This window comes from Fukomys damarensis, unplaced genomic scaffold (genome assembly GCF_012274545.1).
Source record: "Fukomys damarensis isolate Sample0158 unplaced genomic scaffold, DMR_v1.0_HiC HiC_scaffold_37, whole genome shotgun sequence".
Classification (NCBI taxonomy): domain Eukaryota; kingdom Metazoa; phylum Chordata; class Mammalia; order Rodentia; family Bathyergidae; genus Fukomys; species Fukomys damarensis.
In genome coordinates, this window is record NW_022900949.1 from 6,105,180 (window position 1) to 6,119,008 (window position 13,829).

Genomic DNA, 13,829 nt, shown 5'->3' on the forward strand with positions numbered 1-13,829 from the left:
TTTTTATTTTTCGAGACAATGTCTCCTTCTGTAGCCTAGGCTGTCCTCGAACTTTCGGTACTCCTCCTGCCTCTGCCTCCCGAGTGCTGGGATTATAGACCTGCACCGCCCCGCCTGGCTGTAACCCTCTTCTTTCCATCTCGCCACTCCTCTCCCCCTACTTCCTCTCCTCCACCAACCCCAGCCCCCAGGCCAGAATAGGGATGGCTCTGAAGGTCCCCCCATGTCCCCACCCTGTGCAGGTCCTTCGGAACATGGTGCACTGTGCAGACCTCAGCAACCCCACCAAGCCGCTAGAGCTGTACCGCCAGTGGACGGATCGGATCATGGCCGAGTTCTTCCAGCAGGGCGACCGCGAACGTGAGCGGGGCATGGAAATCAGTCCCATGTGTGACAAGCACACAGCCTCGGTGGAAAAGTCGCAGGTACAAGGCTGGGGTGGTGATATAAGGTGCCCTGGATGTGAGGTCCTGTCTGCTCTCCACGGTGTCACGTGTTTCTTTTTTGTTTTGTTTTGTTTGTTTTTTTTTTCAGCACTAGAGATGGAAACCAGGGCCTTTGCGCTAAGCTGCATCCCCAGTCCTTTTTTATATTTATTTATTTTGGTACCAGGGGTTGAACCTTTTTTATATTTCCTTTAGAGACTTTTTATTTTTAAGATGGTGTGTTGTTAAATAAGCATTATCTCCAGGCTGGGCTTCAAGTTGGAATTCTTCTGCCTCTGCCTCCCAGAGTCCTGGGATTACATGCATCACCCAAACCAGCTAACACATCTTTTTTGTTGTTGTTGAGACATGGTCTTCCTGTGTAGTTTAGGCTGGCCTTGAACTCAAAGCGATCCTCCTGCCTCAGCCTTCAAGTTCTGGGATTATAGGTGTGCCACCATGTCTGGCCCTCACACATCTATTTTTACTCAGTTTGCTTTTTCTTTCCAACAGTGACTTAGCAATCTTTCTAAGTCACTGCACATAAATTTAGTTCATCTTTTTTCCACTTCTGTATGGTATTGAATATAGCTATTCAGTTGTTTTCCCATTAATGTATATGTAGGTGTTTAGCAGTTAGAAATTCATACTGATTTAAATAAGATAAAGAATTTTTTTCTCTCACTTAAATAAAAGACAGGAACTGTTTTAACTAAAAAACAGGAATCTGGCACTGGGACAGCAGGTTTTTCACAAGTACCCTGGGGGACATTTTTTTTTTTTTTCTGCCATCAAATGTGTGAGAGGAATACCTCTTCTGGTCACAGATGAGGGCAAAGCTCCAGCCATTTTGGCTGCATTCCAGTGAGGGCAGCCCTTTGCCAGTAGAGGCAGCCCCCAGACATTTCCCGCTATAGTCAGCTACATATGGCCGCTGTCTCTTTGCAAAAGATGCTGGGAAATGTAGTTATGATCTGGACATGTTGCCTCCCACAAGAAAAGTCAAGGTTGTGTCACTTGGCAGAAGGGAAGATGAGGGCTGAGGACCAAAAAAAAAAAAAAAAAAAGTATCCCACAGCATTCTGCCACGAAATTCCTAATTTCCAGGTTGTTTGTTTTTTGGTACCAGATATCAAGACTTTGCACTTTCAAGGCAGGCAGCAGCACCACTAAGCTAAATCCTTGGCCCTTTAATTTCTTTTTGTTGCATAGCTGCCATAATAAATATCTATGGTATACCCTGATTTTTTTCCTAACAGATCCTCAATTGAAGTTTATACAGAAGAGTTCCTATGCGTGTATTTCATTTATGTTGTGGCGCTAAGGATCAAACCCAAGAGCATTTTCCCCAGATGGAGCGACACCCCCAGCTCACTTATGTGTGTTTGTTTGTTTATTTGGAGACAAGGTCTTGCTATGTAGTTCACGCTGACCTTGAACTCACTATGTAGTTGAGGCTGGCCTTGAACTCACAGCGATCCTCCAGCCTCAGCCTCCCAAGTGCTGGGATTACAGGCCTGCGCCACCATGCCTGGCTGTTTTTGTTTTTAATTTTGAGACAAGGTCTCCTGAAGCTGTTTGGGTAGGTTTTGAACCTGTATCCTCCTGCCTCAGCCTCGTAGAATGCAGGGATTCCTGGAGTGCACCTATGCTCCAGGGCATTTAGTGGTGCCGTCCACCTGCAGTCTCCTGCTCAGCCCTCCTCCCCTCTGCCTTAGGTGGGTTTCATCGACTACATCGTGCACCCGCTGTGGGAGACGTGGGCGGACCTGGTGCACCCAGACGCGCAGGACATCTTGGACACGCTGGAGGACAACAGGGACTGGTACTACAGCGCCATCCGGCAGAGCCCATCGCCGCCCCCGGAGGAGGAGCCCCGCGGGCCTGGCCACCCCGCCCCACCCGATAAGTTCCAATTTGAGCTGACGCTGGAGGAGGAAGAGGAGGAGGAGGAGGAGGAAGAGGAGGAGGAGAAGGAGGCATCCCCAGCCCAGGATTTGTTGGAAGCTCAGGGCTCATCCAGGGCTGAGGAGCCAGTGAAGTTCAAGGGCCAGGAGGCTGAGACAGGGCAGTCGCCACTGGGTTTGGGCTTGGCGCAGGAGTCCATGGACGCCGGGAGCTGCGATCTGTCCCTCCTGCCTGCCTTGAGGACCCGTTTCACGCCAGAGGACTCCCCGGGCCTTCCGGGCCTCCCCTCCATGGCGGCCGAGGTGGGGGCCCAAAGAGATCATCAGGCCGCCAAGAGGGCTTGCTGCGCGTGTGCGGGGACGCAAGGGGAGGACCCAGTCTTCCTCCCGGCTCCGGGCGGGTGGGAGTCAGGCGGGGACCCTCCCTGAGCAGCCACAGCCCGGTCACCCCGATGCCCGCGTCCCCCACTCCCTACCGACCACCTCTTCCGCTGCCTCGAAGACTCTTGGCCCTCTTGAGAAAAAAGAAAACAGAAAAGTGGGGGGTTTTCTCTTTTCTTTTTTTCCCCTTTCCCCCCACCCATGGGGCCTTTTTTTTGAGGTGGGGGCCGGGGAGCAAGGGGTCGAGGTCCCAGAACGGATTTTATTTTTTGAATTTTAATTGTAACATTTTTAGAAAAAAGAACAAAAATCAGAAAAAAAAAAAAAAAGGATGAAACACAGCAACTGTAGATGCCCCCCACGCCACTCCTGGTTCCCCATTTTACACCTCCAAACCCCTCTCCTCCCTCCACACCCCCCAGGTCTCAGCCTTCGTCTTCCGGCCACTGGGCTTCCTCTTTTGGACCCAAACCCGGATGGGGGGCCTCGTTGCCGGCTTTCCTTCTGAGGTTTGGGGGGGCTCGAGCACCCAGCCGGAGTAGCCATCTGGGCAGGGCCGGCGGGGCAGGGGGCCGCTGCGGAAGCCTCTCGCTCTCCCTCCCCACCAAGTCTCCGGCTTCATTTTTGCACAATCCTAGCCATATTCGGGGTCGGTGGAGCTGCTCTCTTGATGCAGGGGGCCGGTGGTCGCCAGGCCTGAGAGCGGAGAGCGGGCCCTGATGCCCTCTGCCCACCGCCTCCCTCCGCGCCCCCTCTGGGTTCACTTTGAAATCTCCAGTTTGCATTGGAGGAGGGGAGTTTCCCATCGCGCATGCGCGCACGAACACCCCGGCCCTCCTTCCCGCTGCTTTTCCTCTTGTTTCTGCCTTAAAGATCCTGTGGCCAGAGGAGACGGGGCCGCGCTGGCTCCCACCTGCACCCAGAGTCCCCACCCCTGGCGGCCACGCACCCCACAGTGTCCTCCTGAACCCCCTCTCCGACTCCCACCTCGCCGCCACCTCTTTGCCCTGAAAGGAAGCAATAACGGTGTATGCCCACATCCCCCACCCTGGGCACCCCTTTCCCCCGTCCCCTGTCCCCAGCTAGTCCCTGAGCAATATGACGGACAGATGAAGGCCATCTTCTCCAAGCCATGGGGGACCGCAGGGAAGGAAAGAACCCCCTCTCCCCCGTCCCTGTGCCCCTCAGTCTGGCTCTGCAGCCCGGCCGGGCGGAGGCTTATCACGCGTCTCCTCCCCCCAACTCTGAGCACACAGTACTGTAGCCCCCACTTCTCCCCAGCCTGCCGTCTGTCTGTCCCCGTCCCCCTACTGCTGTACAGGGTTCATTTTTGTAGCGAAAGTAGTTCCTGTCCCAGCCGATGACTCCCGAATGGGCCTTCTTTTCTTTTCTTTTCTTTTTTTTTTTCTTTTTGTACATACTGTAAGGTCGGTTTGTAAATTACTCTCCAGAGGCAAAAGGGAACATACACTCGCCCTTCCCTGCTGACCCAGTTGGGAAGGGGAGAGGGGTCTCCAGTGGAGGCCCAATCCCTGCTGTATTATACAAATCACCACATCCCCCAGAAGGGCGGACTCCTGGGGTGTAGGGCCATGGTGACACCTCAGGCTCCCGGGCTGAGTAGAGCGGGCGCCCTGTGCCTTCCCCAGACGCCGGGGCACTGGCCAGGTGACCCCGCCTCACAAGGCCCGAGAGCTGCTGGTGTGTTCCCTCTCCAGCCATCGATGGTTAAGTTCTCCAGTCTTGTCACCAATTAAACCGAGGCTTTCACCGACCGTCCTGGCTGCTGTGGCTTCATTTCCCACCTGCCTGGTGACTGTGTCTTCCCTCTCGCAGAGTCAGCCTGGGTCTGGGGCAAAAGCAGGCCTTGACCCTGCCCCTCCTCAACAGATGGAAAATTTGCAATTCATGGAACTGAAATGAGTTCAACCCTGTTTTCCAACCTTGGGCATGGTCCAGGGACAGGGGCTCAAGGCTGTCACAGAAATTCAGACTAGCTGAGTGTGGTGGCGCATGCCTGTGTTCCCAGCACTCAGGAGGCTGAGGCAGGAGGATCACTTCAAGTTTGAGACCAGGCTGGGCTACACAGTTTAAGCCCAGCCTGAATTACATAAGGAGACCCTGTCTCAAAAAACAAAAACAAAAAAACCAAGCAAACAAAAATCAGAGTATGCAGTATGCAGTCTTTTTTTTTTTTTTTCTCCTCTTCTGGGGGTGGAACCCAGGGCTTCATTCTAGGCAAGCATTGTGCCTGAGCTATGTCCACCTTAGTCCTTTTTTTGCTTCATTGTTACTTTGGGAAAGGATCTTGCTAGGCTGGCCTCAAACTTGTGACCCTCCTGCCTCAGCTTCCCCAGTAGCTAGGATTACAGGCGTGAGCCCCTTTGTCCAGGAAGCTTTTTTCTTCCCTTGGTGAGAATAGAAGCCAGTGAATGCCAGACATGCACTGTGCATTACCAGGCCGAGCTATGCAAGGTTGTTTTTACTGGGGGGGGTGGGGGGAGTTTGTTTTTGTTCAGTACAAGATTGAAGAAGATTGAAGATTGAACATGGGGTCTTCACACTGAGTTACATCCCTAACCCTTTTTATTATGTATTTTTATTATTACTCTGTGTATGGGGGGGGGTGTTTTGACACAGTGTCTCCTATGTAGCCCAGGCTGGCCTTGAACTCACAGGGATCCTCCTGCCTCAGCCTCCCAAGGACTGGGATCACAGGCATGTGCCACCATGCCTGGCTTATTTTTATTTTGACACAGGGTCTTGATGAGTCACTAAATTGGCCAGGCTGGCTTGAATTTGCAGTTTTCCTGCCTCAGCCTCCCAGAGTGCTGGGTCTGCACCACCATGCCTGGCATGGGAACCTGGGCATTTTTTCCTCCAGCCATAGCTGGGTGAGCTTGAGGGTGATCTTTCTCACCTTCAGTTGTCTCACACGTAAAATGGGGGCTAGAGGTGCAACTCAAGGTAGAATTCATGCTCAGCGTTCTCAAGGCCCTGACTTCCATCCGGGCACTTAAGGGAAAGGGCTATGACGTCATTCCCATACCTGTGAAGCCGCCTGAGAGCAGGGTAGTCCAGGGAAACTTTCCATGATAGGACTGCTCTGAATCTGCATTACAGAGCAAGTCAGCCACGGGCCATTGTCCTGGTGGGCACTGGTGCTGTACTACTACTGTAGTGCTATTCAAGGGCTGGAATTTTAATTTTCCTTTACATGAAGCGGCCGCATGTGGCCAGCGGCTACTGTACCAGGCCGTGTGGTTGTGGATCTTAGGCCAGGGAGCTCATGGAAAGGTTTACAGAGCTCCCTCCTGGATTGTGGCTATAGAGGTTCCCAGTAAACTGAGAGTGGTGGCCCTTCTGTAATCCCAACACGCTGGAAGGCTGAGGCAGGAGGATCCCAAGCTTGAGCCTAGTTTGGGCAATTTAGCAAGATCCTGTCTCAACGATTAAAGAGGGCGGACCCTGAGTTCAAACCCCAGGACAAGAAAAAAGTTCCCCGTAGATATAACAGGCCCCCTCCCCCAAGGAATAGGAGGCAGCCTGGACTCAGAGGGGAGAAATAAAATGGGAAAAGTCGGTGGAATGTCCGAGCATTGTGCAAGAACAAGGAGACCCAGACGTTGTCCAGAGAGAGTTGCGAAGGAAGCAGAGCTGGGGAAAGGACACTGGGTCAGGGATTGGGATCGGAAGGCGACTGCTGACGCGGGCTGCAGGAGATGTCGGTGTGGCCAGGTCTTGTTGCTCCTAGCCTCAGTTTCTCCAAATGCAAAAGGGCAGAAGTCGTGTCCCGAACACCTCTCCTGTTGGCACCCAGTGGCCGACTAAGAATTTGGGTCACAGGGCGTGGTGGCATGTGACCATCAGCTGGTTCTAAATTTCCCAAGTGGGGAGTTCATCTGTCCCAGGCAAAGGTGACCGAGGGCACTGCCACAAGGCCCTGTTATCTGAACGGCCGAAGGGACCTGGGCAAGGGCCAGATCCGCTCATTCTCTCAAGTTGCTATCAGGGTCTCATTGTGTAGTCCAGGCTGGCCTCAAACTCCTGACAATCCTCCTGCCTCAGCCTCCCGAGAGCCGGGATTACAGGTGTGCACTGTACACCATCAAGGCCTAGATGGGCAATTTAGTGGTTTAGTGAGATGCTGCTTCAAAATATAAAAATAGCTGGGCCTGGTGTCGCACTCCTATAATCCCAACACTCGGGAGGCTGAGGCAGGAGTGAGTTTGAGACCAGCCTGGGCTCCATAGTGAGTTCCAGGTCAGTCTCAACTACATAGTGAAACCGTCTCAAAAAACAAAAACAAACAAACAACAACAACAAAAAAATATATATATATGTAAATAAATAAAATGGGAGCTGGGGATGTAGGTCAGTGCAAAAGCCCTGAGTTCAATCCTCAGTTTTATCCTCAAATACTAGCAGTCTTTCAGGTGAGATTAAGAGATCCATGCCAGGCGTGGTGCTGCACATTGGTCATCCCAGTACTCGGGAGGCTGAGGCAGGAGGATCGCCAAGAGTTCGAGGCCAGCCGGAACAATACAATGAGTTCAAGACCAGTCTGGAGTACACAGTGAGACTTTGTCTAAAAAAAAAAAAATTAAAAAAAAAAAAAAACCTGTCAGGGGCACAGACAGTGGAAGCCGGACTGGGAACACAAGTCTTCGAATGCCCCCTAGAGGTGATCTGGGCAGCTACAGAAGAATCAGGAAGCAGCGCACGCGCAGAAGGGAAAAGGCGTGGCGCAAGGACCAGGGGGAGAATTTCTCTCTGTATTGCAATTGGCTGACATAGTTGTTATCAGCTGAGAAAGCACCAATGAGGAGCGCAGCCGCTTCGCCTTTGGAACCTGAGGGCTGGACCAGCCGGTAAGGGAGCTGCAAGTGGGACAGAAGAAGTGACCTTTGTGTCACTTTTTTTTTTCACCTAGCGTGCTTCCTACTTTTTAGTGTGTTTTTGTTTTTTTTTTCTTCATTGAGTTTACTGGTACATTTTAGGCATACAGTACATTTGTTTTGTTTTTTTTTTTTTTTTAGATAGCGTCTCGCTATGTAGTTCAGGCGGACCTGGAACTCATTGTGCAGCCCAGGCTGGTCTCAAACTCACGGCGATCCCCCTGCCTCAGCCTCCCGAGTGCTGGGATGACAGGCGTGCGCCACGGTGCCCGGCTTCAACTGCTCTTTTTGACGTTGTCCTTCCTGGCATCATCGCTTCCATTGGGGGACCCCCATGTCCTTGCCTCCCCACACCCCTAAACTGGGATGGAACCCAGGGCCTTTGCATGCATGCTCCACGAGGGCTGGTGGGGAGCTGCATCCTAGCCCCAGCCCCTGGCTGGCCTGTCTTGTGACCAATGGGGTTCTGGGATTTTTTGGAGGCTACTGAGGATTGAATCCAGGGCCTTCACACTGAACAACATGGTCAGCCCCTTCTTATTTTGAGGCAGGGTTTTGTTAAATATCCCAGGCTGGGCTCCACCTTGAGATCCTCCTGCCTCAGCCTCCCAGAGTGCTGGGATGACAGGTGTACACCACCACACCCAGCTGGTTCTGCTTTAATGAGGGCTGAGGGATTCTCAATGTTCAAATGGAGACAGTTCCAGGCAAACCTGTAGAAGTCGGTCATCCTGCTCAGGAGGCTGAGGCACGAGGCTTGCTGCAAGTTCAGGGACAGCCTGAGCTACATATTGGGACCCTGTCCTAAAAAAAAAAGCAAGCAAAGCCAGGTGTGGTGGCACACACCTGTAATCTCAGCACTCGGGAGGCTGAGGCAGGAGGATGGTTGTGAGTTCGAGATCAGCCTGGGCTACATAGTGAGTTCCAGGGCAGTCTCACTACATAGTGAGACCCCATCTCAAAAAACCAAAAAACAACAAAAAGCAAGCAAGTCCCACCTGTGTTGGGGCAGCAGTTGACACAAGGCCTAACAACCCAGCACGTGTCCCAGGTATCATTTTTGCAGCTAAGTACACTCAGGGGCTGGTCTGCAGTGCTGAGACTGAGTCAGTTAAACCTGGCTTTGTACTGGGGCTGCAACCCCTGTGGCAATGCATCCTGGGCACAGCCTTCGCCTGTGCTTAGACGCTTCCGGGATTTCTGGAACTTTCCCTGCTCTGACTGGGGCCTCTAACCTCTCCCCCAGCAGCTTGCTGGGATCAGAGTCTGCACCAAAGCACTCTGGGGGCAGAGGAGTGGCCCTGGTTTGATCCCCGTTAACACACACACCAGAAAACAAGAACAAAACCAAAAGCACCTAGATAAAATCAAGTTTCCAGAAAAAGGCTGGATTGTTGGCATGAGAAGTGTTTGGATTTCTGTTTTTCTTGTTAAGTGCAGTAGATTTAAACTCTTAGGGTTTTTTTTTGTTGTTGTTTTTGTTTGTTTTTTTGGTGCTGGGCATCAAACTTAGGTCCTTGTGCTTGCAAGGCAGATGGCAGGACTGCTGAGCTAAATCCCCGGCCCCCTAAACTCTTAGTTTTTAAACAAGCTGTAGAACTCTTGGTAGTCAGCAAGGAGCAACCGATCGATGAAGATTTAAGAACCTTCCACATTCAAATGCAACTTTTGATGTTGTTACTTTTCTTGTATATTTGGAATGCTGAAATGTTTGTAAAGTTAAACAGTCTTACACTTTAAAAAAATGACCAGATTGTCAGAAAATTCAGAAAGTATATTTGAGATGGTTTGTCTTAAAATGCAAACTGTGCTGTGTTCACAGCAGCGCAGTCTGTAATAGCTAAACCCCGAGGACAGCCCGGATGCCCATCAACTGATGAGCGGATAAAGAAGATACGGTTTTTTACACACTGGAGTACTACTCTGCCACAAAGAAGGGTGAGCTTCAGACATTTCTAGCGAAATGGATGGACCTTGAGACCACACTCCTAAGTGAAATAAATCAGACACGTTTAAATACCACACTGCTTCTCTGGTGTGAGAAACTGAATGTGGAAATAAGGACTGAGATGTATAATGGATGTTGGGAAACGGCGAGAAAGTGTTCAAATAGGAAGGGGAACAAGACAGGAGGGTAGGAAAAAGGGAGGGAGGGACAAAAACAAGTGAAAATAGAAGGAAAAATGAAAACAGAGCTTTCATACATAGGGAGGGGAGGAGGTTGGGAAACAAGAGGAGGGATGTGTCATGGACAGGTACAGATTGCCCGCCATGAGTGTTATCACTATGTATGCCTAAAGTGAAGCCACAAATGTTCTGCTTTTAAAAAATGTAAACTGTGCTGAGTGGGCACGATGGCACGCCCGTCATCCCAACACTCAGGAGGCTGAGGCAGGAGGATTGCCACTGAGTTTGAGGCCAGCCTGGGCTACGTAGCAGGGGTGGGGGGACAAACAAACAAACAAATCAAAGTAAACTGTGCCATGCATACAAAACAGATCTCTGGAGGCCCTGGAGGTGACAAGGAGTTAGGTCACTGGTTTCAAAATTGAGGGACAGATTCGTGGCTCACCCATGGGAGACGCCCTACACAGTAAAATCTGACAAGCTGAGATAAGGTGGTTTCAAATCCCCGCCCTATATCCAAGGGGCCCCCTGTATTTCAGGAGAAAAGCTTTCTGTCACTCCTGTCCCCAGGGCTCCCAGTCTGTGCTCATGCCTGGGTGGAAGACAGTGTTAGTCTGTTCTTTATTTTCATTGGAAACTTACAGGGTTATTTATCAATAGAACAACCGCCCCCGCTGAGTCACCGGTGGCTTTTCTGGAGGGACCCAGCCCTGGGGACCATGTTTCTCGTGGGACCTCGGCCTGAGGCCTCACCTGGCCCCTGCCTGGAGCTATGGGCGCTGACTGCAAAGACACAAGGAACAAAACCAGCCTCGAGTGGCACCTGCACCCCGAAGGGAGGTGGCAGCAGGTGGTGGCCCAGTCTCCTCGCCCCGTCCCAGGCTGCTGCGTGGACGCTCCCAGGCGACTGGGGGCACGTGGCTTCCGGCTCTGGTCGCTCTTTTCTGGTTGCCACCTGCATGTGAAGGTGCCCAGCCCCTCCTGGAGGACGGGGATCTGCTGTCACTTTTTTTTGTCCCTGTTTTATGCATGAAAACAATGCTGTGGGTCAGACCATTCTCTCTCTCTCTCTCTCTCTCTCTCCTTTTGCCCTAGAAGCCCAAGTGCTTCAACAGGTACAGTTCTGCTGGTCGATGTGCTTCCGGCAGGGCTCCATGGTGACGGCGACGCCCACCCCACTCCGGCCGGATGTCATGCGGGTCACCTCGCTCCAGGTGTCAGTGTCCGGGTCGTAGCACTCCACGCTGTCCAGGAACGTGTGACCGTCGTAGCCTCCTGCAGGGAGAACAGAGGGGACAGTCACTACTCGTGCCATCTCTGAGGACAGAAAGAAGAGGGACAGGTGTGGTGGTGCACGTGTGTCATCCCAGCACCATGGGAGGCTGAGACAGGAGGGTCCCAAATTGGAGCCCAGTCCTTTGGCAACTTAAGACACTCCGTGAGACCCTCTCTCAAAATTAAAAATTAATAAAGAGCCAGAGGTGTAGCTCAGCGCAAAAGCTCTGAGTTCAATCACCAGCAGCAAAAACATTAAAAAGAGGGGTCAGCCTAGACCCTGCCTCCGCCTCCAGGGTCTCACCAAGGACATAGATTCTCCCCTGGTGCACAGTAATCCCCAGGGCACTTCGCCGATGCTTCATGGGGGCCACAAAAGCCCAGGTCTCCGTCTCCACGTCATAGCGCTCCACGCTGTTGAGCTGGTCCTGACCGTCATAGCCCCCGGCAGCGTAGATACAGTTGTGCAACACACAGACTCCTAAACCACACCCAGCGGGAGAGGTCACTCTGGAGTCTGGATTTGGGGGACCCCAGCCACCACCTTCCCTCTCGCCTCTCCCCAGCCTTGAGGAACCCCTTAGAAACAAAGCCAGGAGCCAAGCGCGGTGGCGCATGCCTGTGATCCCAGCTACTTGGGAGGCTGAGGCAGGAGGACCGCAAGTTGGAGGCCAGCCTGGGTAACTTAGCTAGATCCTGTCTCAAAATAAAAATAAAAAGGGCCGGGGCGGGGGGGCTGTGGCTCAGCGGGGGATGCTTGCCTAGCGTGCGTGAGCCATCAGTGATCCCAGTACTCCAAAAAGAAAAAGAAAGGAAGGCAGGGGAGAGAGGCGTGGAGCCTGGGAGTCGGAGCTTCTCTGCCTGCGCCGCGGGGCTGGGACTGAGGCGGCGCCCCCGGGTGACCCGATAAAAATAAAAAGGGCCGGGGCGGGGGGGCTGTGGCTCAGCGGGGGATGCTTGCCTAGCGTGCGTGAGCCATCAGTGATCCCAGTACTCCAAAAAGAAAAAGAAAGGAAGGCAGGGGAGAGAGGCGTGGAGCCTGGGAGTCGGAGCTTCTCTGCCTGCGCCGCGGGGCTGGGACTGAGGCGGCGCCCCCGGGTGACCCGCAACAGCCACGCCCACACCGATCCTCCGGGTCAGCATCGGGGCCACCAAGTGCCACTCGTCCCGCTCAGGCTCATACCTGCAACGGACACGGGCATCATGGCGACACCACGGCCTCCACGGGCACACAGGCTGGGGCGCCGGGGCTCCCCAGCTTTCTACACACTTGAACTTTTTTAGGTTTTGGTGGTGCCTGGGTTGGAACCTGGAGCGCTCTAGCACTGAGCTCCATCCCCAAGCCTCTTTTTATTTAGAGACAATAAATTGGGACTCCCTAAGTTACCCAGGAGGGACTCAAACTTGCGAGCCTCCTGCCTCAGCCTCCCCGAGTGCTGGGATGACAGGCGTGGGCCACCACTCCCGGCTCACACTTGACCCCGTCTCCAAGGAGGGAGGAATCATGGCTCCATCTCTAGACTCACAGCCAAGCAAGGTCACGCTGCCCATCGCCTGGTGTCAGGCTGAGCGCTAAATGTGTGAAACCAACACAGCCCTCCATGTCCCTCACACTACGGAGGAAGACACGCAGACCCAGAAAGGGGCCAGGCCTCTCCAGGGTCACCGAGGGGCAGTGGCCCTGGCATTGACTCCAGGACCCCGGCGCAAGCACCTGGCTACTGCCCGGGGGTTTTCCTCACAGCGCAGCGACAGAGGTGGGCGACCGCAAGTCCCTTCGGCCCAGGCACTTCTGGTTCGTACCTGTGTTCCTGGAGTTATTAATAGTGTCCCTTTCCTTCTTGAAAGTGGCCTGCTGAGGGTGACGCACCACCACCGTCCTATTCATGGACCACACACATTAGAAGCCTTGCGCACGGGCTCAATCCCCACTGTGCAGCTTGTGCTGAACCCATGGAGTCCAGGTTTCTACCAGCTCATCAGTTGGGGAGCCTGCTCTGTTTTGGGGGCTTCTGGGGAGGGGGCTGGGGATGGAACCCAGGGCCTTGGCACTGAGCTCCACCCTCATCCCTTTTCATCTTTATTTTGAGATAGTGCCTTGCTAAATCACTAAGTTGCCCAGGCTGGGCTGGAACTTGGGATCCTCCTGTCTCACCCTCCCAAGTGCTCGGGTGACAGGTGTGCGCCACAACACCAGGCTTTAAAGGAGCCATATGGGTCTGGGAAAGTCCCATCGGGAAGTCCCAGCCCCTGATACGGGGTCCAAGGTCACTGGCTACCCATTTCCCAGGAGTTCATAGCTTCGCCTTCCCAGCTCCCATTTCCTGAAGGCAGGAAGCAGACACTCAGCATTAAGGAGAAGCCAGGCGTGCTGCACGTGTCATCCCAGCACCTAGGAGGCCGAGGCAGGAGGATCTCTGCAGTCGGAAGCCAGCCTGGGCAACATAGTGAGTTCAAGTTCAGCCTGATACATAGTGAGACCCTGTCTCAAAATACCAAATTTTGCCTTGGGGAGAATCCCCGCCGTCCTGAAGGGGCCATCAGCTAGTGCTTGATGGAGGCAGGCGCCAGTCCTCCAGATGGCGCCACCTACCTCTCCACGCTGTTGTGGTGAATGCAGCCGTGCGAGCCCCCCACCGCGTAGATATGGCCGTCGATGACACCCACGCCGATGCGGTTGCGGGGCACGCTCATCTGGGCGCAGGGCGACCACTGATTAGTCATGGGGTTGTAGCAGTCCAGGGCGCTGGAGTCAGTGTTGCCGTCAGGGGAGTTGTTGCGGCCGCCCACGGCGTAGAGCAGCCCGCCCACCACGC

General features: G+C 53.4%; 2 protein-coding genes across 2 annotated transcripts in view; one reads left to right on the forward strand and one right to left on the reverse strand.

Moving 5' to 3' along the window:
- The window catches only part of Pde4a (phosphodiesterase 4A), a 20,876-nt gene extending 16,388 nt beyond the window's left edge, over window positions 1–4,488 (forward strand). Inside the window, exons 13-14 of the mRNA XM_033759594.1 lie at window positions 243–425; window positions 2,144–4,488. Coding sequence (XP_033615485.1) covers window positions 243–425; window positions 2,144–2,761 — 801 coding nt within the window. The 3' untranslated portion in view covers window positions 2,762–4,488. The remainder of the gene's footprint in view (window positions 1–242; window positions 426–2,143) is intronic.
- Window positions 4,489–10,331: 5,843 nt separating this feature from the next.
- Window positions 10,332–13,829, reverse strand: part of Keap1 (kelch like ECH associated protein 1) — a 7,032-nt gene continuing 3,534 nt past the window's right edge. Inside the window, exons 3-6 of the mRNA XM_010635041.3 lie at window positions 13,607–13,827; window positions 12,079–12,196; window positions 11,318–11,684; window positions 10,332–11,013 (exon numbers count right to left, since the gene is read on the reverse strand). Coding sequence (XP_010633343.1) covers window positions 10,847–11,013; window positions 11,318–11,684; window positions 12,079–12,196; window positions 13,607–13,827 — 873 coding nt within the window. The 3' untranslated portion in view covers window positions 10,332–10,846. The remainder of the gene's footprint in view (window positions 11,014–11,317; window positions 11,685–12,078; window positions 12,197–13,606; window positions 13,828–13,829) is intronic.